General features: G+C 35.4%; 1 protein-coding gene across 1 annotated transcript; it reads right to left on the bottom strand.

Annotated features, from left to right (window-relative positions):
* Positions 1–210: 210 nt before the first annotated feature.
* LOC110687895 (telomere length regulation protein TEL2 homolog) lies at positions 211–11,723 on the bottom strand. The gene is made up of 13 exons (XM_021864538.1): positions 11,508–11,723; positions 11,193–11,221; positions 10,404–10,509; positions 9,509–9,662; positions 9,165–9,350; positions 8,823–8,974; positions 6,535–6,814; positions 4,132–4,346; positions 3,846–3,944; positions 3,212–3,738; positions 1,123–1,895; positions 674–872; positions 211–586 (listed from the first exon to the last, which is right to left on the bottom strand). Exons 1-13 carry the CDS (start codon positions 11,674–11,676, stop codon positions 425–427), a joined length of 3,051 nt encoding a protein of 1,016 aa, XP_021720230.1. The 5' UTR covers positions 11,677–11,723; the 3' UTR covers positions 211–424.
* Between the last annotated feature and the right edge of the window lie 2,619 nt (positions 11,724–14,342).

The following is a 14,342-nucleotide window of genomic DNA, read 5'->3' as shown; positions in this document are numbered from 1 at the left end:
TTGTGAAACGTAGAATGTACATCAGTACATGTTATATGACAATTTGCAGGTAGGGGATGTTCATTTGATATCGACCAAGGCAAATGATGATCTAGTCATATTGATGTGTTGGGTAAATAAGCTTAGTTCATGGTTACAATTATGGTAGGAAAACTGAAAGTGGAGAATTTGTGACCATATTATTAGAAATGCTAACACTAAGATGATGTATTGGGTCCTTTTTCATCTTATTGTTATCTTATTAGTATCATCAAAAATTAAGAAGATTAATAAAAGTAGGCTATAAACACTTAAAAACCCAGTACAGTGTGCAGTGTCCAGGCCTCCAACACTTAAGTAGCTACCTATGAGATACAAGTAATATTTACAGTGGATTGCAACAATGCCTAACTGTGCAGTACAGCCTACCAAAATCAAAACCCAATTAGCCAAGAAAACTGTTGGATCCAGGAATTCTGATAACCCCCTTTGACAGATTAGACGGAAGCCCGGTGCTTTTCTTTTGCAGACTACTTTCAGCGGAGTTCAAAGCTCGGGAAGCTTGGAGAGACATCTGTGCATGAAGCTGAAGGCATGCCATGGCCATCTATATGCACCGACAACCATTAAAACCGTTAGAGCGTGTTTATAAAAATCTGAAGAAGTGACATATGTTTCACCAAATCTAACTCACCGTACAACATTCTCTATCTGTGTCTGATTCAGCTATCTGAAGCGCCCATGTCCGAACCCACTCAAGTCCTCTAGAAATTTCCTCATTCCCTTCCATTAAGGAAGATGCTATAAATGAGGGATGAAGTGCTGTCAGACAGCATGATATAGCAAAGAGGACTGATCTCCGAACAAATGCTTCCTTGTGGTGGCATACCTCCCTGCATCAGTAAATCCATTAGTTCAGCATTAGTTAATGCAGTAAAAAATTATCAAGCATACAGACAAACATTCAATTCAGTCGGTTATTTTAATGGCACAAATTCCTTTCAAAAAGAACAAATCCCTACGAGATCCCACATAAATTTCTGTATACAATACGCTTGAAAGTGTGCTTAAATTGCGAAAGGGGGAAAATGTATGTGATGAGGAAAGTATTAGGCTAGTTGTTCAATAATCATCATTCAATACCTTGACCTAAGCATGTCCAGAAGAGCAGGAGCCAAAGTAGATGCTTCTGGATGCAGAGCTATGCATCTGATACAAACTCCAAGCATATAAATAAGTTTTCCTAAAACAAGGAAATCCCTTCCGAGCAAGTCAACTCCATGGCTTTTCTTATCAAACCCTTGCATAGCAGGAAGCATAAAAGCTGCCGCATAAAGAGGAAACTTGTTCTGAGACCAGTCACTCTCACTACCCTGCAAGTTTGCCGGTTTACGACCCCATCGGCGTGTTTTTCCTTTGATTTCTACAGACTTTGAAGGAAGTTCTCTCTCAAATCGGTTGGTCAAATTCAATGAAGAGAAAGGAAGTGTATCTGGGATTTCTTTCCAGGATCCAGCTCCAGATGGCCCTTTGCTACTAGGCAAGAACCAGGGTTGAGGTTCAGATGCGGATGATATCAGAGATTTTGGCTGGGTTTTCCTAACAATGGTTTTAGCATTAGCAAGTTCCTCAGCTGCATCTGTCATGACATCAAGTATCATGATACGCTGGCTCACATCCAAATGAGGAGAATATAAAAGTTTATTCGTAGTATTTACAGATTCAAAAGGGCACGTCACAAGCAATGCAACCAGTGCCTTCTGCCTTTTTTCTTCAGCCGAATCCTCCTCTTCTTCTAATACTGAATCAGTGCAACGGACTTGTACAAGCGTTCTTACTAGATCACTGGCTACATGCCGAAGTTCATCAGGTGATGCTCGCACAAGCTTTTCTGCAACATCAAGAGCTCTTTCAACCTGCATAAAAAGTGAGCAAAATTATCTAAACATATTTCTATATGGTGTCAAATCATCATCCTTTCCGCTATTATGAATAATGTAAAAAAGAATGCATAAATGAAAATTCCACTAAGCAAGAAGATCCACAAACAGGAGCAGTATAATTGAAATTATTTGATCAAACTACAGGTACATCAAACTACAAAACGGAAAAAAAAAAAAAAAAAAAAAAAAAAAAAAAAAAAGGGCCCCCTCAGCTGCCTTTTCTTTAAATCTAGAATGCTGTCAGAGATTAGGCGGCAACATTTTAAAATTCATGTTAATATAGAGTACTCCATATTTGATTTGAAATTAATGCTAATTAAATTCAGTTATGATTTTTTGATATATTGTAACTTCACAAAGATACCCCCACCAATGCATCTGCAAAATTAAGAAACAAAACAAAACAAACCCCTTAAAATCTTATTGGCTGAAAACTTATCGAACTCAATAGAGTTATAGATCAGGGCACTCAACATGCCAAGACTTAGGCCCTGTTCTGTTCATCTTGTTTCCACTTATTTCAGCTAAGATAATGTCTAAAAGTTCGGATACATTCAAAGAAGTGATAATCAGGTAAAAGGTAAATAGAACACACCCTTATATAACTTGGAAATAATGATCCCTTCATTCACAACAAGATTTACTACAAGACAGACATTTCAAGAACTATGTCAAAAGATGCTTGGTTAAAGCTCAAGCAGAAATGTGTTTTTGTAGAGCTAAAATCATTTAAAGACTCTGAGCTTAATGAGTGAAAGGTCAGGGTTCCCCCTGACCACGACAATGCGAGAAACGAAGACAGGGTTGGGATGAACAATCAGAAAGTGCAAAAACATCTTGAATACCATATGAGGAACATACTACCACAGGTCATCTTGTCTTCTATATGCACCTTTAGGTTTGAGTTGAACACTACAACTACATTTGGCACTTGGCAGCCATTAGTATCCCCCAGCACAAGTGTGCATGCTTGCTGTGCTGCTCACTTAGTTAACAATAGGGTATCCAGGACAGTTTTACTTAGAAGTCCAGGTGATAAAATATTCCTAGTTTTCTAGACCCCAAGTCACCTGCAATATCCCCCTCACCTTGACCCTTTTCTTTATTTTTTTATAATGTATGTGCAATTTAAGCCCAGTATTTTGCAATATCAAATTCAGATATCACCAACACCACCATAGCCATCCAGCACAGCTCCAGCCATTTACAATCTAGATGCACAGTTCCTTATTTCTAAACAGTCAAGACAAGAAATATAACTAGAAATCAGGCTGAATAACAAGGCTTACTCCATCTGGGTCATCAGATTTTCGAAGGGCCCCAACAACATCCACCAATTGAGAGATCCTCTTCTTAAGATCAGTGTCATCATCTGTCAAGTCATAAGGCTGCAATGACGAGTCACTTGAGGATTCAGAATCATCACTTGCGTTATCATCCACCTCTTCACCAGTGAGAAACTCATCGTTCAATGATGCTGGATCAACAATCTCATCAGGATCAACCAACATAAGCCCAAAAGGTTTCTTTTTTTCAGGATTCAGCTTGCTTCCTCTTTCATGGGTATCTCCATGGTTTTGGTCTTCCAGATGCACACCTTTATCATTTGATTCTGTATTCACCACGTTGTTGGAGGTTCTTTTTTTACTAGACAAAGCACCCTTTGAGGAGGGTAATCCAAATTTCCAATCTACATTTTCGTCTCTGCAGCTATCATCAAGGTAAAGAGGATTTTTCGGATCAACTACCTTAGAAAATACAAGTGCCACATTGCTAGCCATTTTTCTGACTAATTCATCAGGGTTCTCCAGTCTACCTATCAAGAAAAGAAAACACACTGGTAAGCTTTAAAATAACTTGCCAAAAAAAACCAAAAAAAAAAAAAGAAACAAAAAACAAATTTGAGAGGGTTCAAGATTGTACAGCTAACTCCTTCAAGAATTAAGCGCATAACATCCTTGGTCGAGTCTAGCTCTTCCCTAGACATATTCTCCAACAAAAGACCTGCCACAGCTGTCACATCTGCAGTAAAGGTTAAGGTGAAATGCATTCCAAAACACAAGTAACAATATTAAATAGTGGCATTCAGTGTTTAGCTAAATAATAGTGGAATCATGTACAAAGGGTAAGAAGAAACAAGAAGATATTACATGGAGATATAAGAAGAAACAGCAAATAATCACACAGAAATATTTTCCGAAAAGGATACAGAATTGCTGCTCTAAAGGAGCCGATTGTACAAATTCCCGTGTAGACCATACTTGTACAACACGGTTGACAGCTTCCAACAGAACATGATTGTTTTCACTTTTCTTCAACTTGCCATCATCAAAAGGGCAACCAAAAACAGCAAACTGGAGTATCCATCTCAAGCAGCAGAATGGAAATACTTTCAAGAGGAGAAATTTATCAACAAATATGACCCTGGGTAGAAAGTAGATAACAATGTAAGTCTGCTTATGCGTTTTTCATTCACAAATAAAAAATAAAAATCCCTATTCAGGACAGAATCTATCTATCTATATCTATATAGGACACTCAACCTAATACTTGACACATGTCGCTCTTACAATGAATATTTTCCCACCTAATTACTGAATACTATTTATGGTAATTCTAAAGTTTATTACGATATATTTATATGCAATCTAAAGGAATCTTTTTAGTTACTAATAATCAATAATCAATCTCATTAAATATAGTAAATAATATATAGGATATTTTATATAACTAAATATATATGGTAGTATAAACAATACAAATATTTCATAACATATAAAATGATATTATAGATTTTAGTTAACAAAATAAGGCATTTAAGCTGTGTATAAATTATAAAGCAAGATTCTGAATAGTGATCTTATTAGATTAACATTAAATAATGTATATGCTATAAACACCAAAAAAATAAAAATAATGTATATGCTATCATATATAACTAAATGTATACAAGTAGTCAAGTACGTAGTATATATTATTGTTAATTGTCAGAAAAGCACAAGAAAGTAGAATGTCATAAAGAATACGGAGTAATAAACAAAAGATAATCTTAAAAAAAAATAATAATAATAAAAACGAAAGATATATGGGAAGGAAACAAGAGAACATTTAGGCATTTTATATGAATCTGTCAATATGATTTCCTTGTTTCCAAAATATCTACTACGTAATATATATGATAAAAATAGTGTAGTATTCCTTATATGAGTTATATCCATATTTTATATCATTCTATAATGGTGAGCATAAATTGTATTTGTATCAACAGTATATCATTATGCAATAGATTTTTAAAAAAAATCCTAACTTAATAGCCTCTAAGTCTACAAATTTACCCTCTAGTTCTACTTCTCCAAACTTAATATCCAATTACAAAAAATACCAAACTTAGCTACCCCACTGTAACATCAAAATCCAAATTGAATTGTCACAATCAATTCAGCAAAATTAGGAAAAAATAAATAGAAATCATCACCCACAATCAAAAGGTGTAAATAAATATAGAAATCTTACATTTGAAAAAATGAATGTTTAAATTACTGGCAATAATAAAAATCAAGAGGATTTAATCCAGAATTTAGCGGCCGGTTATGCATGTGATCGACCACAATACTTCTGATAATGGTGATTTCCTAGCTACTTCCGTATGCATGATAGAATTGAGGAAGGTAGGCTCTTTAGGTTTTCCTTTCATCTGATTCTTTAGATTATTAGGTAGCTTATGACTTATGTCATTTTGAAAAGAAAAAAAAAAAAAAATCTACGGGTCTATGGGTTGAATCTGGGTCGGGTCTAGGTTTGAACTTTTCCCAAATCCATTTAGGACTCAGACCCTAAAATATGGGTTAGATCTAGGTCTGAGCCTGAACCCATTGCCATCCCTAGGTAATGCATGAGTCATTCTAATCTAAAAGGTAAAATATGTAAAGACCATAAACCCTTTTATATCTCAAAAAAAAAAAAATATATATATATATATATATATATATTCAACATTGAGTTAAAAATAATGATACGCGATATCATGATACACATTATTGATAATGAATAATCAATAATGTAAAAAATATCACTATTATGCATTAGGCTAACTTTGGTTTCGATATTGTGAGATTTAATATTTAAACTATCAAAACCGTGCAATTGCACCGGCACTATACTAGTACATAATTATATAACAATCCATTTTTGGACATGGACTTTTCCAAACTTCCATATTTGACCAATGTTAATCAAAATGAGGTATTAGACACAGGTGTGTGTTAAAGAGTCACCGGCAATTTTATGGTTAGTAATATTTTTGGTTCAAAATGATGTATCAACTGCCCATACTTGTGTAGGACTATCGAGTAATAGGAATGTCGAGAATCTGGCATGTGTTCTTCAAGTGAAATGTAGAGTCCTAGAAACATAAAATCTGACATTAAGTCCAAATTCTATATAGTTATTTAGTGCAGTGCAAACCACCACCAAGAAATGTATCAATCATTGTCCAACCAAAGAACAAATCAAATAAAGAAATTTATTAAAAAAAATATTGGCAATAAATTTACCAACTTTTACATCAAACTAAACCTATACTTGATATACCCTTTAAAAAAATTGCTCTCACCTGACTGTTGTCTGATGTTGGAATGACTGATGAAATAATATCCATAATATCCAATATGCTTCGGTGTCGTTTGCACATTCATATACCAGCTGATGCAAGATTTGCTCAGTCATTTTTTCCAAAACATATGCATCTTTAATGATTCCTATCATCAATAACCAGAACTGGAAACTGGGGTCTGATTTGAAACTTTTCTCAGTGATTATATCCTTGTCATGGGACGATAAAAGGTTTCGTACACGTCTATGAATTCGGGGAGTCACCTCACTTACCAGCAAATCTGCAGTCAGCATTTCAAGTCAGCATTAAGATTGCTACCCTCTATAGGCAATTATCTAATTGTCTATTTTGCTTCACATATATAAGTATATAAATACTGGGGGGGGATGGGGGACAATTTCCACATGGTCGCTAAAGTAAGTTTGAAACTTTCTAAATCCATTACTCACTTTGTAGCCGATTCGTTTTTACACATTCTTATATCATCTGTCTCACTCTCTCACATAAATCTTTACGTTCTATCTTTCGGAATCTCATCTCCACTACAAAAACATAGTATCCCACACTCTATTGCACTAAATAAAACAATACCTCATTATTACCTTTCACACTTACTTTTTCATTTTAAAAAAAAATAAATCACTGTATTAAATTACATTCACCATTTCAATAAATATAACTACTAAAGCTACCTCAAGTGAAGGAGTGACAAAGAAAGTTGTCTGTAATTATTAATCCCACTTATGGGATTAAGGCTTTGATTGATTGATTGAGTTCTAATCAGATGCACTACCTTTGGTCCTCCTTAGTGTTCTTGATGCTTGCTATTTGCATAAAATTTTAAAAAGGGATAAAGAAATTTAAAAAGTGGGGTTTACGTGGCAAAATTAATCATTTGGGGAAAAGTATGCCCTTCTGTGTGGGGTAAAGATATAAAAGTGTGCAAAAAAAAACACATTGCCAAAAATGGAATAAAGTAGAAGTGTAAAGAACGAAAAGGAACAAACATATGAAGAAAGTGTAGAAAACAAAAAGGAACGGGGACAATGTTTAATTTATTATCATAGAGGACCCCAAAATCATTTTGGGACTAAAGCTTTGTCGTTGTCGTTGTATTATCATAGAGAAAAGAAGCACTAGATTAGAAAAGTTCCAGATGTTTTTACAGTGGAAAACGAGGCTTAGATGGAAATACCATCAACACCACCACTGATATGCTAATAAAGGTTCTACTTGCCCAACCATCCTCCCCCTCATAGCAAACAAAAGCATGGAAAACCTCCTTATTTTCATTTAATTCCTCTTTTCCTCAAACGAAAAAATTCCTATTCCCTACTATGGAACAGATCTCATGTATCCCCAAACTTACCATTCAACTACCATCCTCTCAAAGACCACAGTGCTGTTATGATACATGTAAAAGACACTTCATGATTCACTACGGTTGGTGGAATCATAGCATTCCAAAAAATTTACAGCACATAATTACCAAACTTATGATCCATATATAGACATACGGGATATGACAAACAGATATATCACTCGATTTACAGGTAGCACTCACTTTGTACTTTTGAAGCACTGGCCAAGCTGGTTTCAACTAAATAGTCTACTCCTCACAAAATCTAACTCTTTCCAAAATAAAATCCTTGATTGGAAACGTATTAACTTATAAGGCATTCCCTGCCAGGGATGATGTGTTCGCAAGCACTCTTACAACACCCCACCCACCCTAGCGCCCCAGACAGTTGGATAGTTCGAACCCCACATGAAGCATCTGAGCCCCCTACAGCCTGCCCTGCACCTACAGGAAATGAGTTCGTCCTATCATATCTGGACAGTCATAAATGGACCGAGATAACTTGATAAGTTTCAAAAAAATTACAACAAATAAAAGTTGGAAGCAAGCAGTGCATAAAGTAGAAGCTACAGTCATCATATTTGACCCCAACAGATATACTCGTCGTTTCATTGCCATTGTCTGAAAAAACCAATAATCTTGTCTCAGTATCTTTTACCATTTTCTGAGACAAGTAACATGTTAGCATATTATATGGTCTAAAAAGTTTGCTCTAAGAAAGTTAGATTGCTAAATGAATACAGATATATCATATATACCAAACATTTGATAATGACGATGGAGCAAATAGTAGAAATGTATTAACCCTACTTTTATGCTCAGAAATTTCAGTAATTGTAACCACAATTAACCAGGAAAATTCATTGCTAAAAGCCAAAAATTGCAAGCTCAACAGTAGCCAATGGAAATTGCAGCATTAATATTTTACCAGCTGATCCACGTCGACAAATGCGAGCAAACATTTCTGCAACAAATTGGAAGGAACCATCCACATCAGTGTAAACTTCTTTGCCATATAACTTCCTGCTTTTTTCTTCTGCTCCATCCAGAAGCTGGATAGTGATGCTCTTAAAAAATAAACTAAGAGCCTTTGTCAAGAATAAACAACCAGAGCTGCCCAGCTTAATACACATACCTCAGTAGATATCTTTTCAGTAACAAAAAGACTCAACAATCCTTCATAATATCAGGAAATGTGCAAAATGTCCATTTGGGAGTTCACTTTCAAGAAGCTGAATTAAGCATGCATATTAAGAATATGAAAGGATACTGAGGTGAAAGAGATTTCAGAACTCCAGGCCGTGTTTTGTCTGGGACAGATGCAACAAGCTGTGCCACTCTAGACACTGTCAGCTTGACTAAAGAATCAGAGTTATCATTAGATTCATGGTAAAAATCAAGTTCCTTAGCCAACTGAAGAGCTCCTTCATTTTCTAACAAGCAGAGTTCAACTAATCTGTGAATATTTGGAGAGAGAGATTGTGAGCGACATTATATAAATTTACAATTGCCTATGGTAGACAAATTGCAACCAATCTTCCAGTAAGAACATGACAAAATTCGACAGGAAACAAATCTGAAACTTGACAAGTGCATTATCAACATCATAATCACCTTTCAGTATTTGATCTTACAACAGTGGCACTATGATTTAGAGAAGGAATCAATGCTTGAACAACCTCAAAAATGAGACCTTTTACGAAAAATACATCATAAACCAGCTTCCTTGCAGTCAAAGGGAAGCAAGATAACCAATTGGAAGCAACATCTGCAAAATCATCAAAAGAAGAAAGAATTGTAGCCTCATGAAGTGAATATATTGAGCTGGCAGATAATAACCTCAAACAAGTCAAGCTTCTCCACGTCGTCACTCAGGTAGCTTAAATTGAAAAGAAAAAAAAAATACAACTAGCATTCACAACTAGAAAGTGTCTAGGCCTTAATTCACAGAATTGGAAAACCACCCCAAAGACACAACAAATCCAACTCAAGTTTGAGCAAAGCCTCTGACAAATTCATATATGACATATTATTTCTTTGGTCATCATGACCACAAGCTTCCACAGAAACTTTTCTCTCACTGGTATATTAAGCTTCACCCTTCAGAACTACCAACGAACAACTGTAGAACTCGTGTTCAAACCATTTTCCTCCTCTTCTGACCTTCTGAAGTAATAGATTGAGAGGTTTAATAAATCGCAATGGGTATAAAATTTGAAAAGAGAATGTTAAGCATCTTGATTAGCATGGAATAGTGGATCTAGGTAAGTTCTATCTTTTCAAACAGTGGAGGCAAGAAACTATAACAAAGTGACAAGATTCATAAGTACCATTTTCCTCATTGAAAGACTTCTCCTCTTGCATCCATTTGCTAAACAAAATGACCCAGGTTGTCATGATATAGTACTTCTAGTTACTTAACTTCTTTTCATCATACTGATGCAACATCAATGTATCTAACAAGCCATATCATTGAATAGCATTTAAACACGAGAAACAGAAAACATACCATGAATCAAAAATCGAGCTAATGTAGGAAATGAAACTCCTTTATAGAAGACTTCCCACACTTGGCTCCTCCCCTCACTTGTATAGGCTACTTCTACTTGATTGAGCTGGAATATTAATGTCAAGAGCATCATCATATATCAACAACCCACACCAAAAATCAACAATAGCTAAGGGTTCGTTTGGCATTGCTGTGGTTTTCTGTTTTTTGGTTTTTTGTTTTTCAAAATCATATGATATATGTCATATAATTAACCAAAAACTAGTTAAACTTAATAAAATCATGATAATTTTGAAAACTGACAACAGAAAAGTGGAAACACCTTTTTCCTATTTCCTGCTTTTGGTTTTTTGTTTTCAATTAAACAGAAAACATAAAACAAAAAACAATGTCAAACAAACCCTAAAATTCTATAATTGTAATCCCATATAGACAATCACCTACCCCCCCCCCCCCCCCAAAGTATTGTGAGTTGGAATTGCAGTCTACAAATGTAACTTTCTTAAAGGTAAGGGTGGGTGAGTAGTCGGAACTCAAGATGTGGCAAAAAAGAGGCACCCATTTGGCATTTGTGCAAGATTCACAACCTAGCAACATTAAACTTCTACTGCCCATGGTCATCTAGCAAGCCTTAAACATTAAAGTATATTGTTTCATGTATGCATGAACAAGATATCAGCTTTTCGGTACAACAAGTTCTAATAAGGGCTAATAAGTTAGAATAAGGGTTTTCGCGGCGAAAAAAGTAGAAAACTTATTAAGAAGTCAGATAATAATGATAGAAGTTACCTGATCCCTGTATCTCTCTGAAATTACTCCTGCCAATTCAATGAGCACACAAATACAAGACTATTAGCAAACCCCACGTTTTCCCCTTTCATTCAATGCTTAAATTAATTCCCAAAATTAAACAAACACCTCAAAATTCATTGTTTATACACAACAAATAGATAAATTCTCGAGTTTTCCAAGTTCAAATGCTTCAAATTACTATTTCTTGTAACATTTATGAATAATGGGTGCTTAAAAATATTGAAAATCAGGAAGAAAATGCAAAAAATTGAAGAAATTAACAGCAAATATGGAGTTGTTTTTGCACCCCACCTGAAAGAGAGGAAGTATCGACGGGAAAAATGAGAATTGCGACGGGATGAAGAGCTAAAATGACGTCGTCGACGTATTTGGCAGTGGTAATGGCGGAGATAGCGCCGGAGATCTTTCCTAGGAGTTGGGTTTCCGGTACACTGTTCTTTGACTTCTCCTCCGTCGCCATTTTAGTCGTTTGCCTGCTGTTATACTTAGTTTAGCATGAGAATCAAGAGCCCAAATTATAGATTATATACTTCCTCTGTTTTTTATTGGACGCATTATTTTTTTCACAAATTATTGATTATACACACGGTGCGGCTAGCCATCATGGGTAGGCCTGTTTACGAATCGGATATCCGAGTACCAGAAACTGATATCCAAATCCGATTTGAAAATTTCAGACGGATATCCTAAATTTTCGAATCGGATGATTCGAATATCCAATATCCAATATTAAGTAAAATTGATTATGATTACTTTCTAAATTTCACTAATTTTACAGTTTTTTTATCGTTAAGTTGTACAGCATATTTTAACAATATTGTAATCTTTTTGCAATGAAATTTATCATCAAATATATTAAGTATTATAATAAGTTAATAATACAGGGTTAGTTTTATAAGAACAATTTTAAAAAATTATATATATTTGACTATTTCAACCTTTATATTTCGGATATCCGAAATTTTGAAAATCAATATCCAAATCTGCATCCGATATCCGCTTTTTTGGATCGGATATCCGATCTGAAATGAAAACTCGGATCGGTTGCAGATCGGATTATTGAATTTTTGGATTCTCGGATAGTTTTGTACAGGCCTAATCATGGGATTATTTCGTTAGTGTTATAGGGATTACTTGGTCAGAGTTACGGGGGTTACTTTGTCAGTGTTATAGGGGTTACACAGTCAGTGTTACAAGTGTTACTCGGTCAATGTTATAAACTTATAGGGGTTACTTTATTATTTTACAAGCAGTCACATGGTATGGTCAGCCGCACACAAAACGCATTGATTCTTTCTATCTCTCTCATATCACATGAGTGCTTTTTATTTTTCTATGTCTCTCTACTAAAAAAAACTATCTAGAGTCCGCAATTTCAAAAATGATGCATCTAATAAAAAACTAAAGAAATACTTTCGTAATTAAGTAAAACTTCTAATACAGAGTGATTTCCCAAAATAATGAAATAACACAAACTTATTCCTTATATATATTGGTTTAAAAACTATTTCCTACGATACTGTCCACGCAGGCTCGGTTTCAAGGTTCGGTATTCGTAGGTATAAAACCGCTACCATTGTTGGCGGTTTTAACTAATATAAAACCTATATTGGTATTAGAGGTTCTATATAATTTGGTTGTGAAAGCTAAAGTAAATGAGGTAGCTTCAACTTAGAACCGGTAATGGTATTAGGGGCTCTATGCATATAACCTCTAATGGTATTAGCAGTTCTATATATAGAACCTCTAATGATATTAGCGGTTTTATACTAAATCACTCCCTAAGACACCTCTATTATTGACTCGTAGTTCTTTCGGACTTTGAGCCTGGACGCTTGGGCAATGCTTTGAGTTAATTATTGTAGTCTTTGTTAGGTTTACAGTGAATTCAAGACTAGAAAACACTTAATAAATTGTGTGGGACAAAACCTAAGTAAAGTGATTACACTAACAATATAATGTAATACAAACAAACACAACCAATGTGTTACAATCAAGTATTAATATCACTAAGAAATTACAGAAATTTCTAATGACAACACTAATGTGAAGTTTAATTACACTTGCCTTAACTCCAAGCCAATCAACCAAGCATGAACATGAGAATTGCAATGTCCCTTGAGACTATGATCTTGATACACTGTCAAAGGCGTATGAATACTTTCCTAAAGGAATTAATTTCCCCCACACGGTGCTTGGGTTGATCCGGAAATTCCCTTTGAGAAACAATGGACAGCACTTTCCGTTCTTAGCACAAAGAATCGAAAACCGATGGATGATTCACAACGAAGGCTAAAATCAAGAGGTTTTCCTCAAAATAGTTTGCAAGAAAATTTAGAGAAAAGTGGAGAATTCTTGGGGAGAAGATGAAGATAATAATGTTCTGTGTATCTGTTTCGAAAGAAACTCCTCTATATAAAATAGAATCAATCGTCGTATAAAACCGCAAAACAGCAAGAAGCGCGGGCGCGAGCGAAGAGGCGCGGGCGCGCCACACAGAAGCGCGGGCGCTCCACCAGGAGGAGCGGGCGCTCCTCAAGTAGGAGCGGGCGCTCCTCTTCTGGAATCTCAACTTTCTGAATTTCCAGAAAGTTGACGCGATTTTAGCGCGGTTTAGGCGCGGGTCGCGCCAACCGAAGGCGCGGGCGCGCCTCCAAACTTTTCCAGAAACTCATCGCGGTTTATGCGCGGTTTTGTCGCGGGTCGCGCCTAGCTGGCGCGAGCGCGATTCTGAAGAGCGAGCGCTCCTCCGACACTCTAAATTATCAACAGTCTTCTAATGAATTGAAAATCAAGTTCCTAGTCTTAAAATTTAAGGTGAGTCATGAGTGGGTGACAATTTTTTTAAAAAAATGTCATGTGATAAGTAACATTCATAAAAACTTTATTTTATTTTAATTTTTTATCTATTTAGTATGAAATTTTTTAATAGTAACGGTGGATGTACATCAATAAAAAAATGCAAAAATCTTAATTTCAGTAAAGAATGGGGATTGCTATTAGCCATTGTTATAGGGAAGAACCAAGTGGCGAATTGGTTAACCAACTAAGACCACTTCCAATGGTGGGCAAAAATAATGCTTGCCTAATATCTCTCTACCCACTTTCTCTCTCAACAAATCAGTT

This window comes from Chenopodium quinoa, unplaced genomic scaffold, assembly GCF_001683475.1.
Source record: "Chenopodium quinoa cultivar QQ74 unplaced genomic scaffold, ASM168347v1, whole genome shotgun sequence".
Lineage (NCBI taxonomy): Eukaryota > Viridiplantae > Streptophyta > Magnoliopsida > Caryophyllales > Amaranthaceae > Chenopodium > Chenopodium quinoa.
This window is presented reverse-complemented; position numbering and strand designations above follow the sequence as displayed.